This window comes from Manduca sexta, chromosome 10 (assembly GCF_014839805.1).
Source record: "Manduca sexta isolate Smith_Timp_Sample1 chromosome 10, JHU_Msex_v1.0, whole genome shotgun sequence".
Classification (NCBI taxonomy): domain Eukaryota; kingdom Metazoa; phylum Arthropoda; class Insecta; order Lepidoptera; family Sphingidae; genus Manduca; species Manduca sexta.
Genome location: NC_051124.1, coordinates 2892026 through 2908775, shown reverse-complemented (window position 1 = coordinate 2908775; position 16750 = coordinate 2892026). Strand labels below are relative to the sequence as shown.

The window sequence follows — 16750 nt, the reverse complement described above, 5'->3', positions numbered from 1 at the left end:
TTATAAGGCAACACTAACAGACACAAATTTCTTAGAACTTGAAATGCTGTGTAATGATCTAATCTTGTAACGCTTGTCAAGAGGTGAGAAATTTGCTCTTCTTACTTATATGTATAAAATTCATAATAGTTAGAAACATTTGATGTATAATAAAAATATGTATTACACTAACAAATTAAAATTATGAAACACCGTGTTCTAAGTCCTCAAAAACATTACAGAACTCGATCAAAGAAATGTAAAACTCAATTTACGATCATTTTAATTCATTTTTATTTTCGTATCTTGAAAGTTCTAAAATTATCAATACGCTATTATAATTTCAACGCGGGAATTAAGAAAACACATTTATTAGGTTTTTTAATAGTCTTTTAAAACAGGGCAAATGCGTCATAATCCGTGGGATATTCATTTCTGGTTGTTCATAGGGGTTTATTTAATAGAATATAAGAACTTATATTTCTCTGCATAATATCAGTTTAAATTACGTGTTAATTACCAAAGAGTTATTATAAAATATTTGATTTCCACTGCTTTCGAACATCATCGAAGTGAAATTGATTTTCGTGGGACCGTTTCGTAAAGAATAAATAGAGAAAGAATTTATTTATCTTTTTGACTGACGATATTTTTATCAAGACAAATAAAAACTACAGGCAAAACTGACCGCAATGCATTACCAGTTAGATAATTTATCAAAATGACCGTCTTATCCTCATTCAGTTTTAGTTTTGGAAATTAAAAAAAAATAATTTATTTTATTTCGCGCTTCATATACAAATGTATAAAGGCAGATTTAATGCCCCGTAGGTTTTCTCTACCAATCAACCTTAGGGTGGTGCAGAAATAGTCATGGTTGGTGCTTGAATGTTTCGGTGGCGTATATTATACTATAATAATGAGGCTGAATTGTTCTATATTCACCGAATACTGGAGTATAGAGGTGGAATAAACGGTTGTATCATCTTATCTGTGATTTCATTCGTGTCATTTTCAATACTATTTCAAAATGACAGTTTTAGACCAAAAATGGTTTAAAATCAATCATCCACTACAATGATCTCTCTCCTGTTATGTCGGTTAATCATCTCACCGAACTGAAAGTGAAAGGAGAAGAAATTCGTCTAGGAGGGATTCAGTAGCGCCGCTCTGGTGGCAAAAAAAAGAAGCTCTAACATTTACAACAGATTTTATAAATGATGAACTGTCGAGATTTGTAAACATTGTGCCATGACTCCTATGACGATAACATGTCGTTAACAGTAAGAACCAGCGACGCATGATATAAATGAGTTCGGACATCTTTACAAGGTTGTGTTCACGGGTTGACGCCATTCACTGATCGACACGTGACGTGACAGATTGGCTAGGGTTGTCAATTAGTAAACTTTAATTTTGTTATATTTCCCTAGATTACAATTATGGGATTATTGTAGAGTTGATTGTTGTATAAGGTGGCTTTGGTTGGGGTTCTGCCCGTGAGAATATTTCCTAGATTAGATATTTCACCATAGCATATTAAGGAAAGTAAAAGAGGTCGTATTGTTAGCCTACATGGTTTATCTACGAGTTAAATATTATTCAACCGATTTTACCTGATAAACATCAGAATTTTAATAATTTTAGTTTTTTTTTTACACTTATTATATTGATATCATTATGAAGACGTTGACGTAACGGTATTGGCATTTTATTGTTGGAAATTCCATCCCACTATCAATCAATAACAATAAAATATAAAGGGAAAACATTTTACTGATAATAAGTGTAATTACATCGCTTACGTGTCGAAATTTATGGAATATCCATCATCCTTTCAGCTAATCTGCTGCCTAAATTGACATATAGAAAATAAAAAAATAATAGCGTTTATTTTTTTATTGGTAATACACTCGATAATTAACGTTTCATAAAGAAGGCTTTCAATGTTTATTGGATTTAAAATACTAAGAAACAATTCGTTTTTATTGCGTTTAATTTGTGGGTAAGTATAGGGAACAGGCGTGAAGGTGCGCGTGCGACGCCGGCGCCGCCTGGCGGGAGTAATTAGTTGTAACGGACGGACCGCCAATCGGAGCTGCTTCTCCGCTGGCCAATTGGACGTGCAGTTAAAGGTCCATTAGACAGGGCTAGGTTCGAATATTAAAGTTTAATGATTGAATTTTGCTAGGTCTTTTTACAGTTGGGTTCCAGAATAAACTTTTATATATCTATATGGGACGAATTGCCCGTCTTGTATATTAAATATGACATCCTTTCTTATGGCCTACTGACCAACTAGCAAGCCTGTCACTTAATGTTAAGTGACCTCCGTCATCAGAAGAAACTTGGATGTTTAGCGGACCTTAAGCAAGGATCAGGAATGGAAAAACAATAAATTTATTCGCCAAATATTGTACTTATTACATTAAACGATAAGTATATAATAATATCTTTCGATATAACATCCATCCCATGGTTGTCTGTAAGAAATTGCCTCGTACGATAATACCGCCATTTGTTCCTTTTTCTCTTTTCTTATTCCATGATCTTTGTCTCCGGTGTACAATTAAATGTATTAAATAAATGAATATAATTAATTGCATTTTAATCAGTTACCACGCAACAGGCCTATGTGGACTTCGAAACGAACAGATGGACGAATTTCCAACCAAAAGCGGATTAGGATACGTCACCGATGTCTGATAAGATAAGAAAACAGCAACGATTGGGAAAATCCCAATGTTATCTTCGGCCGCTTAGTCACACCTGTGCGTTGAAACATGAAAATTACTCGACATAAAGCAAAATTAGAAAGAAAGATTTATTTCTAAACAAACAAAATTAAATAATGATTACTACACTATTAATAAATAAATAAAAAATATTATTTATTTTTTATTGTTTTGAATGACGAGACGAGCTTGCCGTTCGCCTGATGGTAAGCGATACGACCGCCCATAAACAGTAGAAACACCATCGAACAACTTGAATTACAAAGTATTGTTTGGTATTCCACTGCGCGCCATCTTAAGACATGAGATGTTAAGTCTGATTATGTCCAGTGGTTACAATGTCCTTCAAACCGGAACACAACCGTGGCTACACACTGCTGCTTGGCGGCAGAAATAGACATTGCGGTGGTCCTACCCAGGCAGACTCTCACATAAGACCTACCATCAGTAAAGAAGAATAGTAAAAGGATACACTACGAATTTTCCTTGAAAAAAAGTAGGTTCTTAGACCTTCCCTTATATTGAATAGTAACATAGTTTATAATTAAATCAAGTTTCTTCATTTGAAAATCAAATTGCTAGCGCCACATACATTAAAGTTTGATTTAAATGTTAATCATATGCAAACATGCTATACAGCTCCTCATAGATTTCATAATACAGATAAGGTATTTCTAAGTCTTCCCTTTAAAAAGTCGTTATTTTTTATATGGCAACATTTTTTCTGTATCCGCGAGGGAAGCGTGGACGATCATTTGTTTTTGTGTGTGGCCACCCGATCGCTTCCTCCCTTTGTGTTTTTCGACGAATCTTAGGCTTCCCCGCGCCGTCACTTTAATATTAATGGGTACGCAAAAATGTTTTATCCACCCTAAGGATCACTGGACAGTGTTGCCAGAAAATTACCTTGGCAGCAAAATTAATACATTAATACAAAATAGTCGATTATATTGTTGCATATTATTTTCCCACTGACATCTGTCAAAAAGTATGACTATTATCGGAGTTCGAGCGACGGACATCTGTCGGCCTTATGCCGTGGTAGCACCGCCAATTGTTTTATGGTCTTTTTTCCAATTGTTTATGACATCTGTTCCCCAGACTTACACTAGTACTAATGAAAAAACACTTTCAGGACACATGGTCTTATTATTGCCTAGTTTTGCCTTAAGCGGCTTTTCAAGGGACGTCGTAAAATTTCATTCATGTTCAGACTGTCATAACATTAATCTCTAACCTTAACATCAGCACGTGTTGGTCCAACGAAGAGGTGTTTCCATAATTCCTGTTTATGAACCAGAAATCGGAATACCCTCCTGGTATTTATTATTCTGTATGAAGTCCAAAGCATTTTGCTTTAATTTTTCTAGTGTCATCCTCACATATCGTGTGAATACTTTAATTGCCGTAATTTCATCGGTGGACGATAAATTATCATCCAAAAAAAGCTAAATCCAAAATCCTGGAATTTCACAAGTCCTTCCTACGTTGAGAGTTTATCTTAGCAAGTACCACAAACAACCCAGCATCCGGCAAGGTCCACGTGTTTGCACGCACGTGAAATGCGCTGTTTCAAAATATTGCCAGTCGTAAAAATATCGATAACAGCTTAACGGTATCGAAACCGCCGTCACGTGACCGCAAAAAGAAAATGGGGCTGTATAGATTGTGCTTTATGCGTTTTTGCTTCTTATAACACTGCAATGAATTTGAGGTATTAAGTAAGTAAGATAGGTGTGAAAAAATAATAAAAAGAGCTGGACTAGAGTATTTTTAATCAGCGCAAATGTAAGATGAGAAATATGAATGTAGAAGAGGCGAAATAGTCCATTGAAAAGTTACATTTGGGGTTGCGTTTTTTAGAGGACGCAATTTTATTTTTTAGAAGTGTAGGGGGGGTCAGTGTAAAGCTAAAACCAAGTTTGTGGGGTGGCCACCCTTGTCCCACGGCCGCCATCTTGGGTTGAAATGGTTTTTACGATGTATCTCTTAAACTATTTATCTGACTTACTTGGATCCTGAATCGCTTTGGGACAGATGAAGCAATTGCTTAACATTTTCGCTTATAACTTTTTTATTTATAGTTCTACGACAAAAGTTACTAGACCAAAGTTGCAGAGAATTTAATTTGCAACAAAAAATGTATATAATTTTTTTTTTGTCAGATAAATAGTTTAAGAGATACATCGTAAAAACCATTTCAACCCAAGATGGCGGCCGTGGGACAAGGGTGGCGACCCCACAAACTTGGTTTTAGCTTTACACTGACCCCCCCTACACTTCTAAAAAATAAAATTGCGTCCTCTAAAAAACGCAAGGTAAGGCCTAAAAAATGTAACATTTCAATGGACTAAAAAAGGACTGTCAAAATCGTAGCGTTTGGTGCTCAATACTCTCTGCCTACCCATATAAGAGCGTGAGGTGTTCGTATGTATAAAGAAGAAATAAAAATATATTTTGATGACTAACTTTGTTTTAACTATGAAGTTCAATATTGACCAAACTTAATCAATAATTTTGATTTATAATTCTACCAAAAATCTAAATTTGAAATCCTCAAAATTACTGACAGCATTTCTCGGCTGAAAAGTATTAGTTTCACTAGATTTGTCACTAACGTGTTCCCAATAAATGTTCACTGTTACATTTGAATATAATAATCAATTGCTTTAATAGACCAACTGAAACGTTGGAGTTTGAACCTTTGGCATGTAGAGATTTGTATGTATTAGAAATATGCAAAAACATGTATTTAATTATAAAACATGATGAACAAAACTCGAAATGGAAATAGATATATAAGTGTTTTAAAGAAGGATAAAAGAAGAAGGGTAGTTCTGACGTATTAAGCCAATTCTCAGAATGGCAAAAGCGGTGGTGTTTTTGTAATACGGAGTTTTGAGTACATTTTACTATTTATCACAGCATCATATTTCCACATTTATATATAAAAACCTTTAAGACATTAAAATCAAACTATTTTTCGGATCATATCACGATTTTTGATATTATAATTTTTTCCCGACTTTTCTACTACAGCTTTCAAAGCCAAGGGGACTGAGGTGTTCAAAAAGACAAAGTAACAATATCTACGTTTTACAATTATGCAAACATTTTTTGGCTGTTTACCTTTAAGAGTGTAGTTAAAGTACACCGTATTTAGACCTCAATTACAAGATGTTTATGTCAATATTTAATCAATGAGTATAAACACGGAACTATAGTTTTTGTCACGAGCCTACATTATAAAGACGGGAATTCCAACATTTCGGCCATCACTGTTTCACGGCGCGACACTAATTGCAAATCTCATGTTATTTCGTAATAAGGTGCAAAATAATTTGAAAATGATGGTAGAGATTATCAACATTATCAATAATTAAAATACAATAATTTGATTCCAAAGGCCGTTGTTGCAGTTTGTTATGAAATAACATGATAGCGATATATAATCGATTTTTTAGTTGCTAATTGATAAGTAGTAAAATTAGCTTAGTTTGACTAATAACTATATTATTTTTCCTGATATCTTATCCACTTAGATCTCATTAATTTAAGAATATTGAGTAAATGGATCCTTCTTAGCCGAATTTCGATTACGTTGGCCAATCTCAACAGAGATTAGCTAAGTACGCAGAAGATATTATTATAGTGCACGTGTGTGCGCAATACACATGTGCAATCTCTATTCTTTCACTCTCATAGTGCGATGAGACGGCAATCCATGACCGGAGAGAAATCAGAGGCAGAACCAACGGCTTGGCGCTTTCCGAGACACGGAGGTATCACAACCAACTTCCGGACTCCGAGCTGCGCCTGAGTAATTTTAAGATGTGAAAACAGTCATTATTATTTTAAGCCCGTCTCTGCATCCGTATCCACGCCTTCATAATCGTATCGCGTACGCATTACAAGTACACCACTGAGACAATAATCATATTACCAGCCATATATTATAGTGTCCTATTGCTGGACACGGGCTCAAATACTAAGAGCGGTGTTTAACTGCTGAACACGACTTTACTACTAAGAAGGTTTGGGTAAGCCCACTACGCTGGCTTATAGGAATTGGCAGGTTATAATACGCCTAATTACAGATGCCTTAAGACAATGCAACCATCAAATGGAAGTCAACCCTTCAGCGATCAATAACGATACAGATGTCAAACAGTCGACGCAGTCCAAACATTATTACAGGCATTATGTACCGCATCTGGTGGGTCACATCTGGTGCCCAACAGGGCGGTGACGTCATCACATGTGGCGACAAACGGAACGCTTTATTGCCCTGCAATTGTTGTATTCTTTGTCTGCAGCATGTCAAATGAGGGCAGAATGCGACCGATTTGCTGAGGGCTGTATTTTCGATTAAATAAAAATTGTTTGTACGAAATACGTGGACAAGTTGATAATGATATGTGTATTAATAATATAATTAATATTAAGTCGGTTTATAATTCGGTGGGTATTTATAATCTTATGATTAATATTAGAGCATATGTACCCAGGTTTTGGTAGACCTGTATGTCAATTTTTATCTAAATCCATTTCGTAGCTCAATTAACTTCTAGTATCATAATCGATGCACTTTATTTATTAGGATATTAATACTAAATTGCGTTAACACATCTTTTTTCTCACTTACTATCCTACACACAACAAAAAACACCAAAGGGTTGAGATTAATTCCACCTTACAACAAAAAATATCTTCCGACCTTCCCGCACATGTGAACAAGCGTACAAATTAGGTAGCCAGTCGTTATCCCCTTATGTATACAGTAATAGAGTCCAAAATAGCTTAAATCACTTAGGATTAACCATGTTACACTTGTTACGTGGGGGCTTTCACCCTAGCATGTGCGTGTTTTTTCATCCGTTTGTTTTTATGTAGTCCCGCGTTGATTTCGATTGGTTTCGGCACATTTGGCAATTATATTTTTGTAGGTTTCTATGACAATTAACATACAACATATTAGTTACAATATGTCTGTTTTGTACTTATAAATCTAAAAATAGTAATTGTTAAAATTACGACTAATTACTGCGCAAACCAAAAACTCGATGTCATGATTATGTTGCCTCACTGAATGTCATTATCACGCGACGTCGCGAAATTCTGAAAATGTCTTACCTAGGCGTGATACTTACAAGTTTCTTGGTACTAAACTTATATACCCAAGGGCCTTATTCTGTATCGCATTATTTTTACAGTGCGTAACAAACAAGAACACCGCGTTGGAGACGATGTAAATTAGCATACAGAATACCATTCCACGCGAATTTCACGAAGATAGCACAAACAGTCGCGTTACGCGTTTACAGTATCATACAAAATAACCTGGAGTTATGTTGTTTTCTAATGATAGTAAACGCGCGAGTTGATTTTAGGCGATCACAGCCTACAAACAATATGCAAACCATGACAGTGCCAGGGTTAGATTAAAGGAATCTCACTCAACACGTCCATAACAGGAAATTTTCGAGAAGAATAAATCTTTCACTGCCTTTTTAAAAATAGGCTATCTGTCTATACATATTTAACAAAGTCCCCTTTTCTTCGCTCTGTATGTTATCGATTTTCTCAAAATCTACTGAACGGATTTTTATGATATTTGGTTATGATAGTTTATGACCCTGGGAAGGTTATAGGTTACTTTCTATCCCAGAAAATTCCATCACACGGAGGAAGCCGCTAGCAAAAGCGAGTTCAATATAACTTCAGAAGATTTTTTTTATTGCTTTAAATGTAGAGACGAGCTTGCCGTTCGCCTGATGGTAAGCGATACAACCGCCCATAAACAACAGAAACACCATCCAACCCCTTGACTTACAAACTATTGTTTTGTATTCCACTACGCTCGCAACTGAGGTATGAGATTTTAAGTCTTTTTATGTCAAGTAGTTGGCTACAATTTCCTTCAAACCGGAACACAACAGTGACCATACACTGCTGCTTGGCGGCAAAAATAGGCATTGCGGTATTACCTACCCAGGTGGATTCTAAAATATGAGAGACTTACCACCAGTAATAGATATAAATGATAATAATTACTGTATATAAAGCAGCTTGTGTATCGTCGAAAGCCATATACAGCGTACCTCATCAGAATTCTGTTCAGATATCATTTAAGCCTAAAACTTCCGGACTTAGATTTACGATTTATTATTCCGTACAAACATTTAGATGTTTAATTTGGTTGTCATAGGCCTATAAAGTTCGTAATTAAATTATTATTTTGGTCTCTATTGACGATGGTAACGGTGTTTTTAATGACGAGAGATTATCATAGCTAGGGCAAAGTGAGCTTTATGTCGTGCACAGAATCCAATAAAAACGGCGTAAAATAAGTTAAATCGAAATCCAATGGCCAAACTATTTTAACACTTATTGCCATGAATATCATAAAATCACTTTAAGTTATGGTACCTAGGTCTCAATCAATGCTATAATCAATGCCAGTTTACTCTGGCCCAACATATTTGATAATTAGTGCCATTTCTGTATGTAGTCTTTATGTTATTTATAATTTTATAATAAGAAATAGTGGACCAAGTATGTTCAAATATCTTTAATTATAACAACTTTAACTGAATCTTAAAACTAGTACTAAGATTCTTGGAGCGAAATATTATGGTGACAATACTGTGAAAAATTCAATGTGGTATTCTAAAAATGGTGTAAAGTCGAAAATTATATAGTTCTATATAGAACAACTAAACAATGTACTTAATTTTCAATCATGTCTACTGTATTAGGTTTAATCAAAATTATACACGAATTCATAATTTAAGAATTACCTTACATTTTTCTAACTTAATTAGTATATTTAGATATTCAAATCAGTCTGAAAAATGAAAAATATGAAAATATTTTAATTTTACTACCATCAAAAACTTATTTCAGGTTTTTGAACAAATGATAAATGAACGTAAGCATCAGGACTGGTCGAAAAGAAGAGTAACACCATCATAGTTAAGTTTGGACTAGCAAGTAGCCCACTCGCAGCGAGTCCAGCTTCCAGCAAGTAACCTTGCCGTAGTTTACAGGCGAAAATCGCTTGCGGAAATCAACGCTTGCAGGTTTTCTTATTTAAACCTCGCTTGAGGGTAACAAAGCAGTGTAGTGGGACTCTATTGCCAGTGACTTAAGACATTGGTCCTATCACTGAGTAATTACATTGCCCTTCAAAGGATCAAATGCAAGGATCTTCATAATAATATAAGTAAGATTTCAAGAGCGGCAATAGCCTAGTTGGGTGTGGTACGGACTGCCGAGACAAATGTCCGCAGGTTCAAATCCCAAGGGCACACACCTCTGACTTTTGTGAATTATCGCTTCCTTTAACGGTGAAGGAAAACATCGTGAGGAAACCTAAACACCTGGGAAGTTCTCTATAGTAATTTTGAGGGTGTAGAGAAGTCTACCAATCTGCACCAGGCCAGCCAGCCAGCGTAATGGACTAGGGCCTAATTTCTATCAGTAGTAAAGGAGCCCCGTGTTCAGCAGTGGGATGGTATTTAACACAGGGCTGATATCATTTATGATATGTATTAAGGATAATAAGAATTCTATATTTCATCACAGATAATGCATTTGAAAAACATGTACTTTATGAATAAATATAGAAGTCCTACAGCCTATATCTAGTATAATTACTGAACAATATAAAATAATAACTAATGTTTCAAAGTGACGAGTGCGCCGCACTATAATGCAGTGTTGAAATTTAAAGTTCCGGATAATGTTGCTACTGTTTATGGGTACTCGCTTATCAGATAAGAACAAGTTGCATAATCAAAGTTTTCAATTTCATTTTAATATTTATGAAATTTAAGTTTATATAGCGGTGTACGCCAACTCTACCATTGAAAAGGTTCAAAAACATTAATGTTTAGTGTTTTGTTTCTATTGTTATTGTTTACTTTTTTAAGTATAACAAATAAGATCGTTATTAAACTGATCATTATTAAAAATAGTTTCGCACAATCAAATAAAAAATATTCCAATTTAAAGCGCGCATATTTGTTCATTTTAATGAAGTAAAAACCGGAAAACTAAACAAAACCGGAAGTAAAACATTAACTTAACAAACCTTTAACAGCAGACTGTCCATCGGCACTGAAATTCGACATCTTGCGTAAAACATCCAAAATAAAAATCCAAAAACACTAATGGCACGTATAAGACACAGCGTACACTCGTCAACGGAGGTGGCGCGGGGCGAACGCGCGCGCGCACGGCATGCTTCTCTCGACTGACACGACCAAGTGTAAACTTGGACCGACTCGCTGTCGGGGTAAAAAAGACCGGCGCCAGCAGTCTCGCCCTTAGAGATGCGCTGCGTGTCATGCACGGAATTTTATCGGCACGTTGTCGATATACGCGAGGCTGTGCAACCGAGTCTGATGTGTGAACGTTATTTGTTAACTTAGGTGTTTTAATTAATGTTACGTAATGGTCGCAATTGTAGATGGAATTTATTTATTAGCGTTGAATATGGTAGTTGGTAGTAGTAGTTGATAGTTGGAAGTATCGATAAGCCAGTGTCGGATGGGTGACAGCACTGGTGCGCCAGCCGGTCGCATTCTCTGGCCGGCGGCGCGCGGCGGCGAGTCGTGAGGATCGCCGCGCCACACTACGCGCCGTGTATCCGAACATTTGTTCAACTTACAGGCTATTTCCACATGCACATGTGCACGTCCATGACTCACGCACACACATTATACAATAATTTAAGTACACTTTATTCGCACCGTGCGACCGCTGCATTTAGAAGGCACATATCAAAATTCGTATTGGACATCGATATTACAATCGTGGCTCGTTTGATGGTGTTTTATCCTCCACCAGTCGTCGAATGTTAAGCAGACGGAATAGAATGAAGTGCGTTGTTTATCAGGGGAGCTTCACATGAAGACGTTATGCAAGTCATCAGAACATCATGCCGTAATGATGCGGTAACAAAACTACGCACAATTACACTTGATCATTGTGATGCCGCTTTTTACTATCTTCCGCGCACTCGGAGTTATAAATTAATCTCGTTTTGGTCGGCTTGTACTCGCTCGAGTCTTGAGTCTCGAGACGTCGGCGGTGCACCAACATGCCCTCCTTTAAGGAAGTGAGTTTTTATTTGATCTTGTTGTTATTTTTTTGTTTCTCGTGCAGTTTGCACTCTTGCGGCGGTGGCGGCGTCCTCTTTATCATTTCTTAACGCGTCCAGATTTGGCAATGTCGATACAAAATCCTGTTCGGACGGCTTTTTGCTCGAACATTTCCTCGATTTCTGGGAACGAGTCGCAAAACAACTATGTTTCGCCTCCAGCCGTTTATACAGGTTTTGTCGTGAATTTTTATGGGCTCAAACAGGGGTTACCGCGTTAATTCGATTCATAAGGGAGATGAAAATGATTGTCTCAGCATTTCTGATGCGCAAGCGACCATCAATGTCGGATCGCGCTCATTTACTGCCCATTATTCTTACCATAAAAATAATTTTAAAAAGTGGAACGTTTGGCTTAAAAAATGTTTTTGCTTAACTCATGCCGGTACGTGATCGGGTTCCCAAAATCACGGGCTAATTTACATGACGCGTCATTCCCAAAATACGATTTTTGTATTTGTACAATAATTTGAGTAGCGGCCCCAGTATTGAGGTGTGAAGGAATAATTCCCGAACAAACATAATGTCCCTGAGATAGTAAATATCGGTGCAGCATCACCCCGCCTCGGGCCGCGCGCCTCGCACCTCACGTGGGCGTCAGCGGTCAGGTAAAGCTTTTGACACCTAGCCACAAATCGTAAAGAAACGGCGTGAATCTTGTCGCGTTTTATTTAACAACTTTTTTGGCTGTTTATAGAGGTCCACGAGAAACACTGACCTGGCAAGTTCGATTTTAAACGAAACGGATTTTAAGTAACACAACGTTCATACAACAAGATCCTGTTAGATGAAAATAGAAATATTAACGCGCACAGCGAGCGCGACAAAAAATGGGTATGCCCACTCAGTGATCTGTCCATCAACGTGATCGGGTTTAATTGACTTGCCCTCACTTGAGCTGCGAGCACTCAGATTGTATAAGGTTTACGGGCTATGTGACGCGAGCGCCGCACACCACCTGGCGCTGGCGCAAGTGGCGCCAAATATAGCTGACCTCTCGCGCACTGATATATTTAAATTAAGCGTGTAAGTGACAATTACTCACCGCTCATTACCCACACACACGCGCACACGCACCGAAGTAAATGATTTATAGCTCTTACACACTACGTGATAAGACTAAACCATTTATGACTTATATAATGTCTCAATTTAATGTACAGAAGACAAACGCTTCCTTAAAAAATCGCTTTCTTTTACTCAGTGCTCGGAATTCAAAATCAAGGAACGAATTCAATATAAAATAATTTTATTAACATCACTGTGGACCTTATTGCTTTTCAAGTTAGAATTGAAATTTGAGCACAGGAGAAATTGCAACCGATCCCCCCGTAACTTAGTTAGATGTGACTTTATTCAGGCTCGTTAAGGTTGAAAATCGTTTGGTTGGTAGCAAGCATGAGTGACAGGATAGTAGGCGCCGCGTTTGCCGCCGTGGCGCCGGCTGGCCGCCGACACCTCGTGTATTATGAACTAGCCTCGTGACCTGGCGTCGATCAACTGGTATTTGCCTCGACAAATCAACTGCCACCGATAACTTATTTCTAAGCAAATTGGAATTACGCGGAAGCGTCGGTCATTCTCGCTTCACCTAAAGGTTACAGGAAATCCTTGCTGATAAACATTTTACAATCATATAAACTCATAAATTTGGCAACACGCGTAGGAAAATCGACCTAGTCAGCTTAATGCGACAAGGTAACGCATCAAAATTATAATAAAACATAAACAAACATAAATGTGCATGAGACTTATTGGCGGATTGGGAAGCGCGGCACTTGTGTCGTCCGCGCACATTTAACAGCCGCAAAGAAACAAAAACAAGTGTTTAGACAGAGACGCATATACCGCACGGGCATTGTCGCGAAGAGAAACATCGATAATTTATGCGAACATCCCTGTGAAGCAGGAATGCGGTGGCCCACCTACCCACATTAAAAACAATCTTTGCTCCTTTGAAATAAGGTAAAAAATCCTTTCACAAGCAGTGTGAATAAGCGCTGCGGTCGAAACAGGTGTTCGCAGACATGGGCGGTGCATCAAATGCAGCGAGAAAGGAATCTTTTGTGTATGAGTTTAATGTTTAAAATCGTGTGTTTACCGATGATATTTGAGTTCTTTCCGAGATTAAAGTCCTTCATTGCTCCCAGATGTGCATTCTGTATACGCAAGGCGTATCGGTGGCGCAGGCTGCGTAATGAGGACGCGTTGTTGGCAATTAACGGGGCTTTAAAAACTTTTTCTTAGTATTTTGCATGCGTTGCGTCATGATTTTCATTATGTCTATTACTAGACTTGTGAAAGTCGTAGTTAATTGTTGAGTAAACGAATTTTGTCTACTGAACAGCGACTACAACAGTGGCTCATGATGACATTTTCAAAAAGGGAACTCAACAACATATAGGTACTACTAATATCTATACATATAAAAATGAATCCCTATTTCCCTTGGTCACGCGATCACGATTTCACTACTATTTTGTTTATTGTGTTTGTTATTGTCAGGAGAAGGTTCTTATGAAAGAAAAAATTCAAAAAATTTCGCGGCAAATTAGACAAGTTAAGAAAATTTAACGAAAGTATTAATTTTATATAACTGTCAATTGTTTGAAATAACTGTCAGCGATTGCCAGAATGCGCTCTACAAATCTTTCTAATGATAATTAGATGAGTTACGAAAAGGAAGCCGGCAGGAATCTGGTTATAAGGACCCTCCGCGTCTGCTATACAATAATATAAAAAGAAGGAACGTACCAGTGACTGGAGGGCGAGTAGCTTTCCCGAGTCAACCAGTGTACTTCTAATAAGCAGTATAATTCTGGCAACTGGACTACCACTATGTCTCGCGTGAAACTTCTCTCGTTTGTAAACTCTATTGAACCCACCGTGTAATACAGGTTGCTTATAAAAAGTCGAAATTTCCCTAAACACACGGGGTTTTTCAAACTAGGAAAACCAGCACTTGTCAGCCATATTTATACATTAGGAACCCTTTGGTCCAGCTGTGTCTCGCGCCACAAAAAGCCGTGTGTTGGGAACAAAAGGCTACCTGTCGTCTCGAGACGTGATGCTGGCGCCGCTTTTGTGATTTTTTTTCCGTCTCACGCTGAGAAAACTTGTATCGATTGCTTTTGATGTATTTTAATGACATATAGGCACGCGTTTTACATTTAATTTTTGTTGTTTTATCTGCGTGTTAAACTATTCTTGGTGAGTACTAAATATGAATATTATGTTAATTCTTGGTTTATACCTTTCTTTTTAAATAGATATAGCTTTTTATAATGTAATCTAGTACATACCTAGTACAATTATAACATTGGCTATTTCAGATTTGTAACTATTAAATGTAAAATGTATTGGATACGGTAGCTTTTACGCTAACAATAGTAATTCTTATAGTTTTTTGTCTACAATTATAAATTGCAAATATATTATTTTCGCCAAATAAAATTGCTATTTTTTATACTGATAACAAGAATCTAAGTCACGCGTGATATTACAAATTTTAGTTTGATTACCGTAACTCCATTTTGGTTTATTTACGACGTCATAGTTACACTGACACGTGAGCGACCGATTCCGCGCGATATTTAAAATTCGAATCAATGAAAACAATGTGGTTTTACATATCATATTACGTCGCGGGGCAATCATCTCTCGTCAATCGACATTCTATTGGACCCCACTCTACTTACCATTAGGTGCAGTGGAATCACTATCTGTATTAAAATCTAGTCTACACTCGCCTTTAAATTAACAACCGTCTCTTTTCTACGTTATCTAGGCTATAATATCCTAATCATATCCCGGTAACCTAAATCCATGCACCTGAGTGTCGCAGCTGCGCATGTCGGTGAATCCTTTCGTTTTTTTGCTACCCACCTGCGCCCAGGACCGCCGACCAAGCTATTGTGCAATGTAGAGTTAATAAACACGAGAATTGCATGTTTTAGATTAAATTTGTTAATTGGGTAAGTATTTTTGAGACCGAGAATTTGAAGCACTTAAATTCGAATATTTTTATGATGTTTCAAAATATGTATATAAGTAGGTATACTCGTGCGGTAAGTAGGTATTAAGTGTTAAACGTACGCTGTTACCCCTAATGTGATGGAAGAAATCACATGAACCATTGGTGCTTTAGTCGAGTCTTAATTTTTATTATAATAATTTAGATTAAGGATCCTAAAATACATTCAATTTTATTTCTTAAAGCGTTGGTGCTTTAGCTAGGTCTCTATTTTTTAAACTAATAATTTAAATTAAGGATCTATTTTGTTTCTGAGTGCTACTGGCCATAATATTTTAAGTTAATTTGTAAGATTGTTCAGCACTGTTTTTAATTATATCTGTCTCTCCTTTACAAACCAATTAATAGTTTCATTTTTATCGACAATTACTAAAACATTAATTAGTCTAGATATGGTTATTGTATTTCACGAAAATTATAATTTTGAACTATATGCATGTGAATTTTAAAGTATCAAAAAGTAAAACAATCATAACAGTTTAACATTACAGACGACGAACGAAGTATCTCCAAAGAACTACATTTATTTTAATATTAAAAAAAACGTTTTTTTACATGGCACAGAATAAAAATAACATTTCAGCATTTAAAACTCTACTCTTACATAAAGTCTTGTCTATGTATTCTGATCTCTATGGCTCCTATCCTGTCAGTGTGTGAAGGTCGATAGTTTAATTTTTTACATAAAAGGTGTGATTCCGAAGGCGATTAACTATTTTTTATCAAAATTGCTCACGCGCAGCATGCACCAACGGGTAATGTATGTTACCAATTATTAAAATATCTGAACATTTATGCCATGTTATCATAAATTATCTGTTCAAAGATATACGACGT

General features: G+C 36.6%; 1 protein-coding gene across 1 annotated transcript in view; it reads right to left on the bottom strand.

Moving 5' to 3' along the window:
- LOC115443861 (protein atonal homolog 8) overlaps window positions 1–11020 on the bottom strand; it is a 28707-nt gene extending 17687 nt beyond the window's left edge. The window contains exon 1 of the mRNA XM_030169444.2: window positions 10810–11020. Coding sequence (XP_030025304.1) covers window positions 10810–10849 — 40 coding nt within the window. The 5' untranslated portion in view covers window positions 10850–11020. The remainder of the gene's footprint in view (window positions 1–10809) is intronic.
- Between the last annotated feature and the right edge of the window lie 5730 nt (window positions 11021–16750).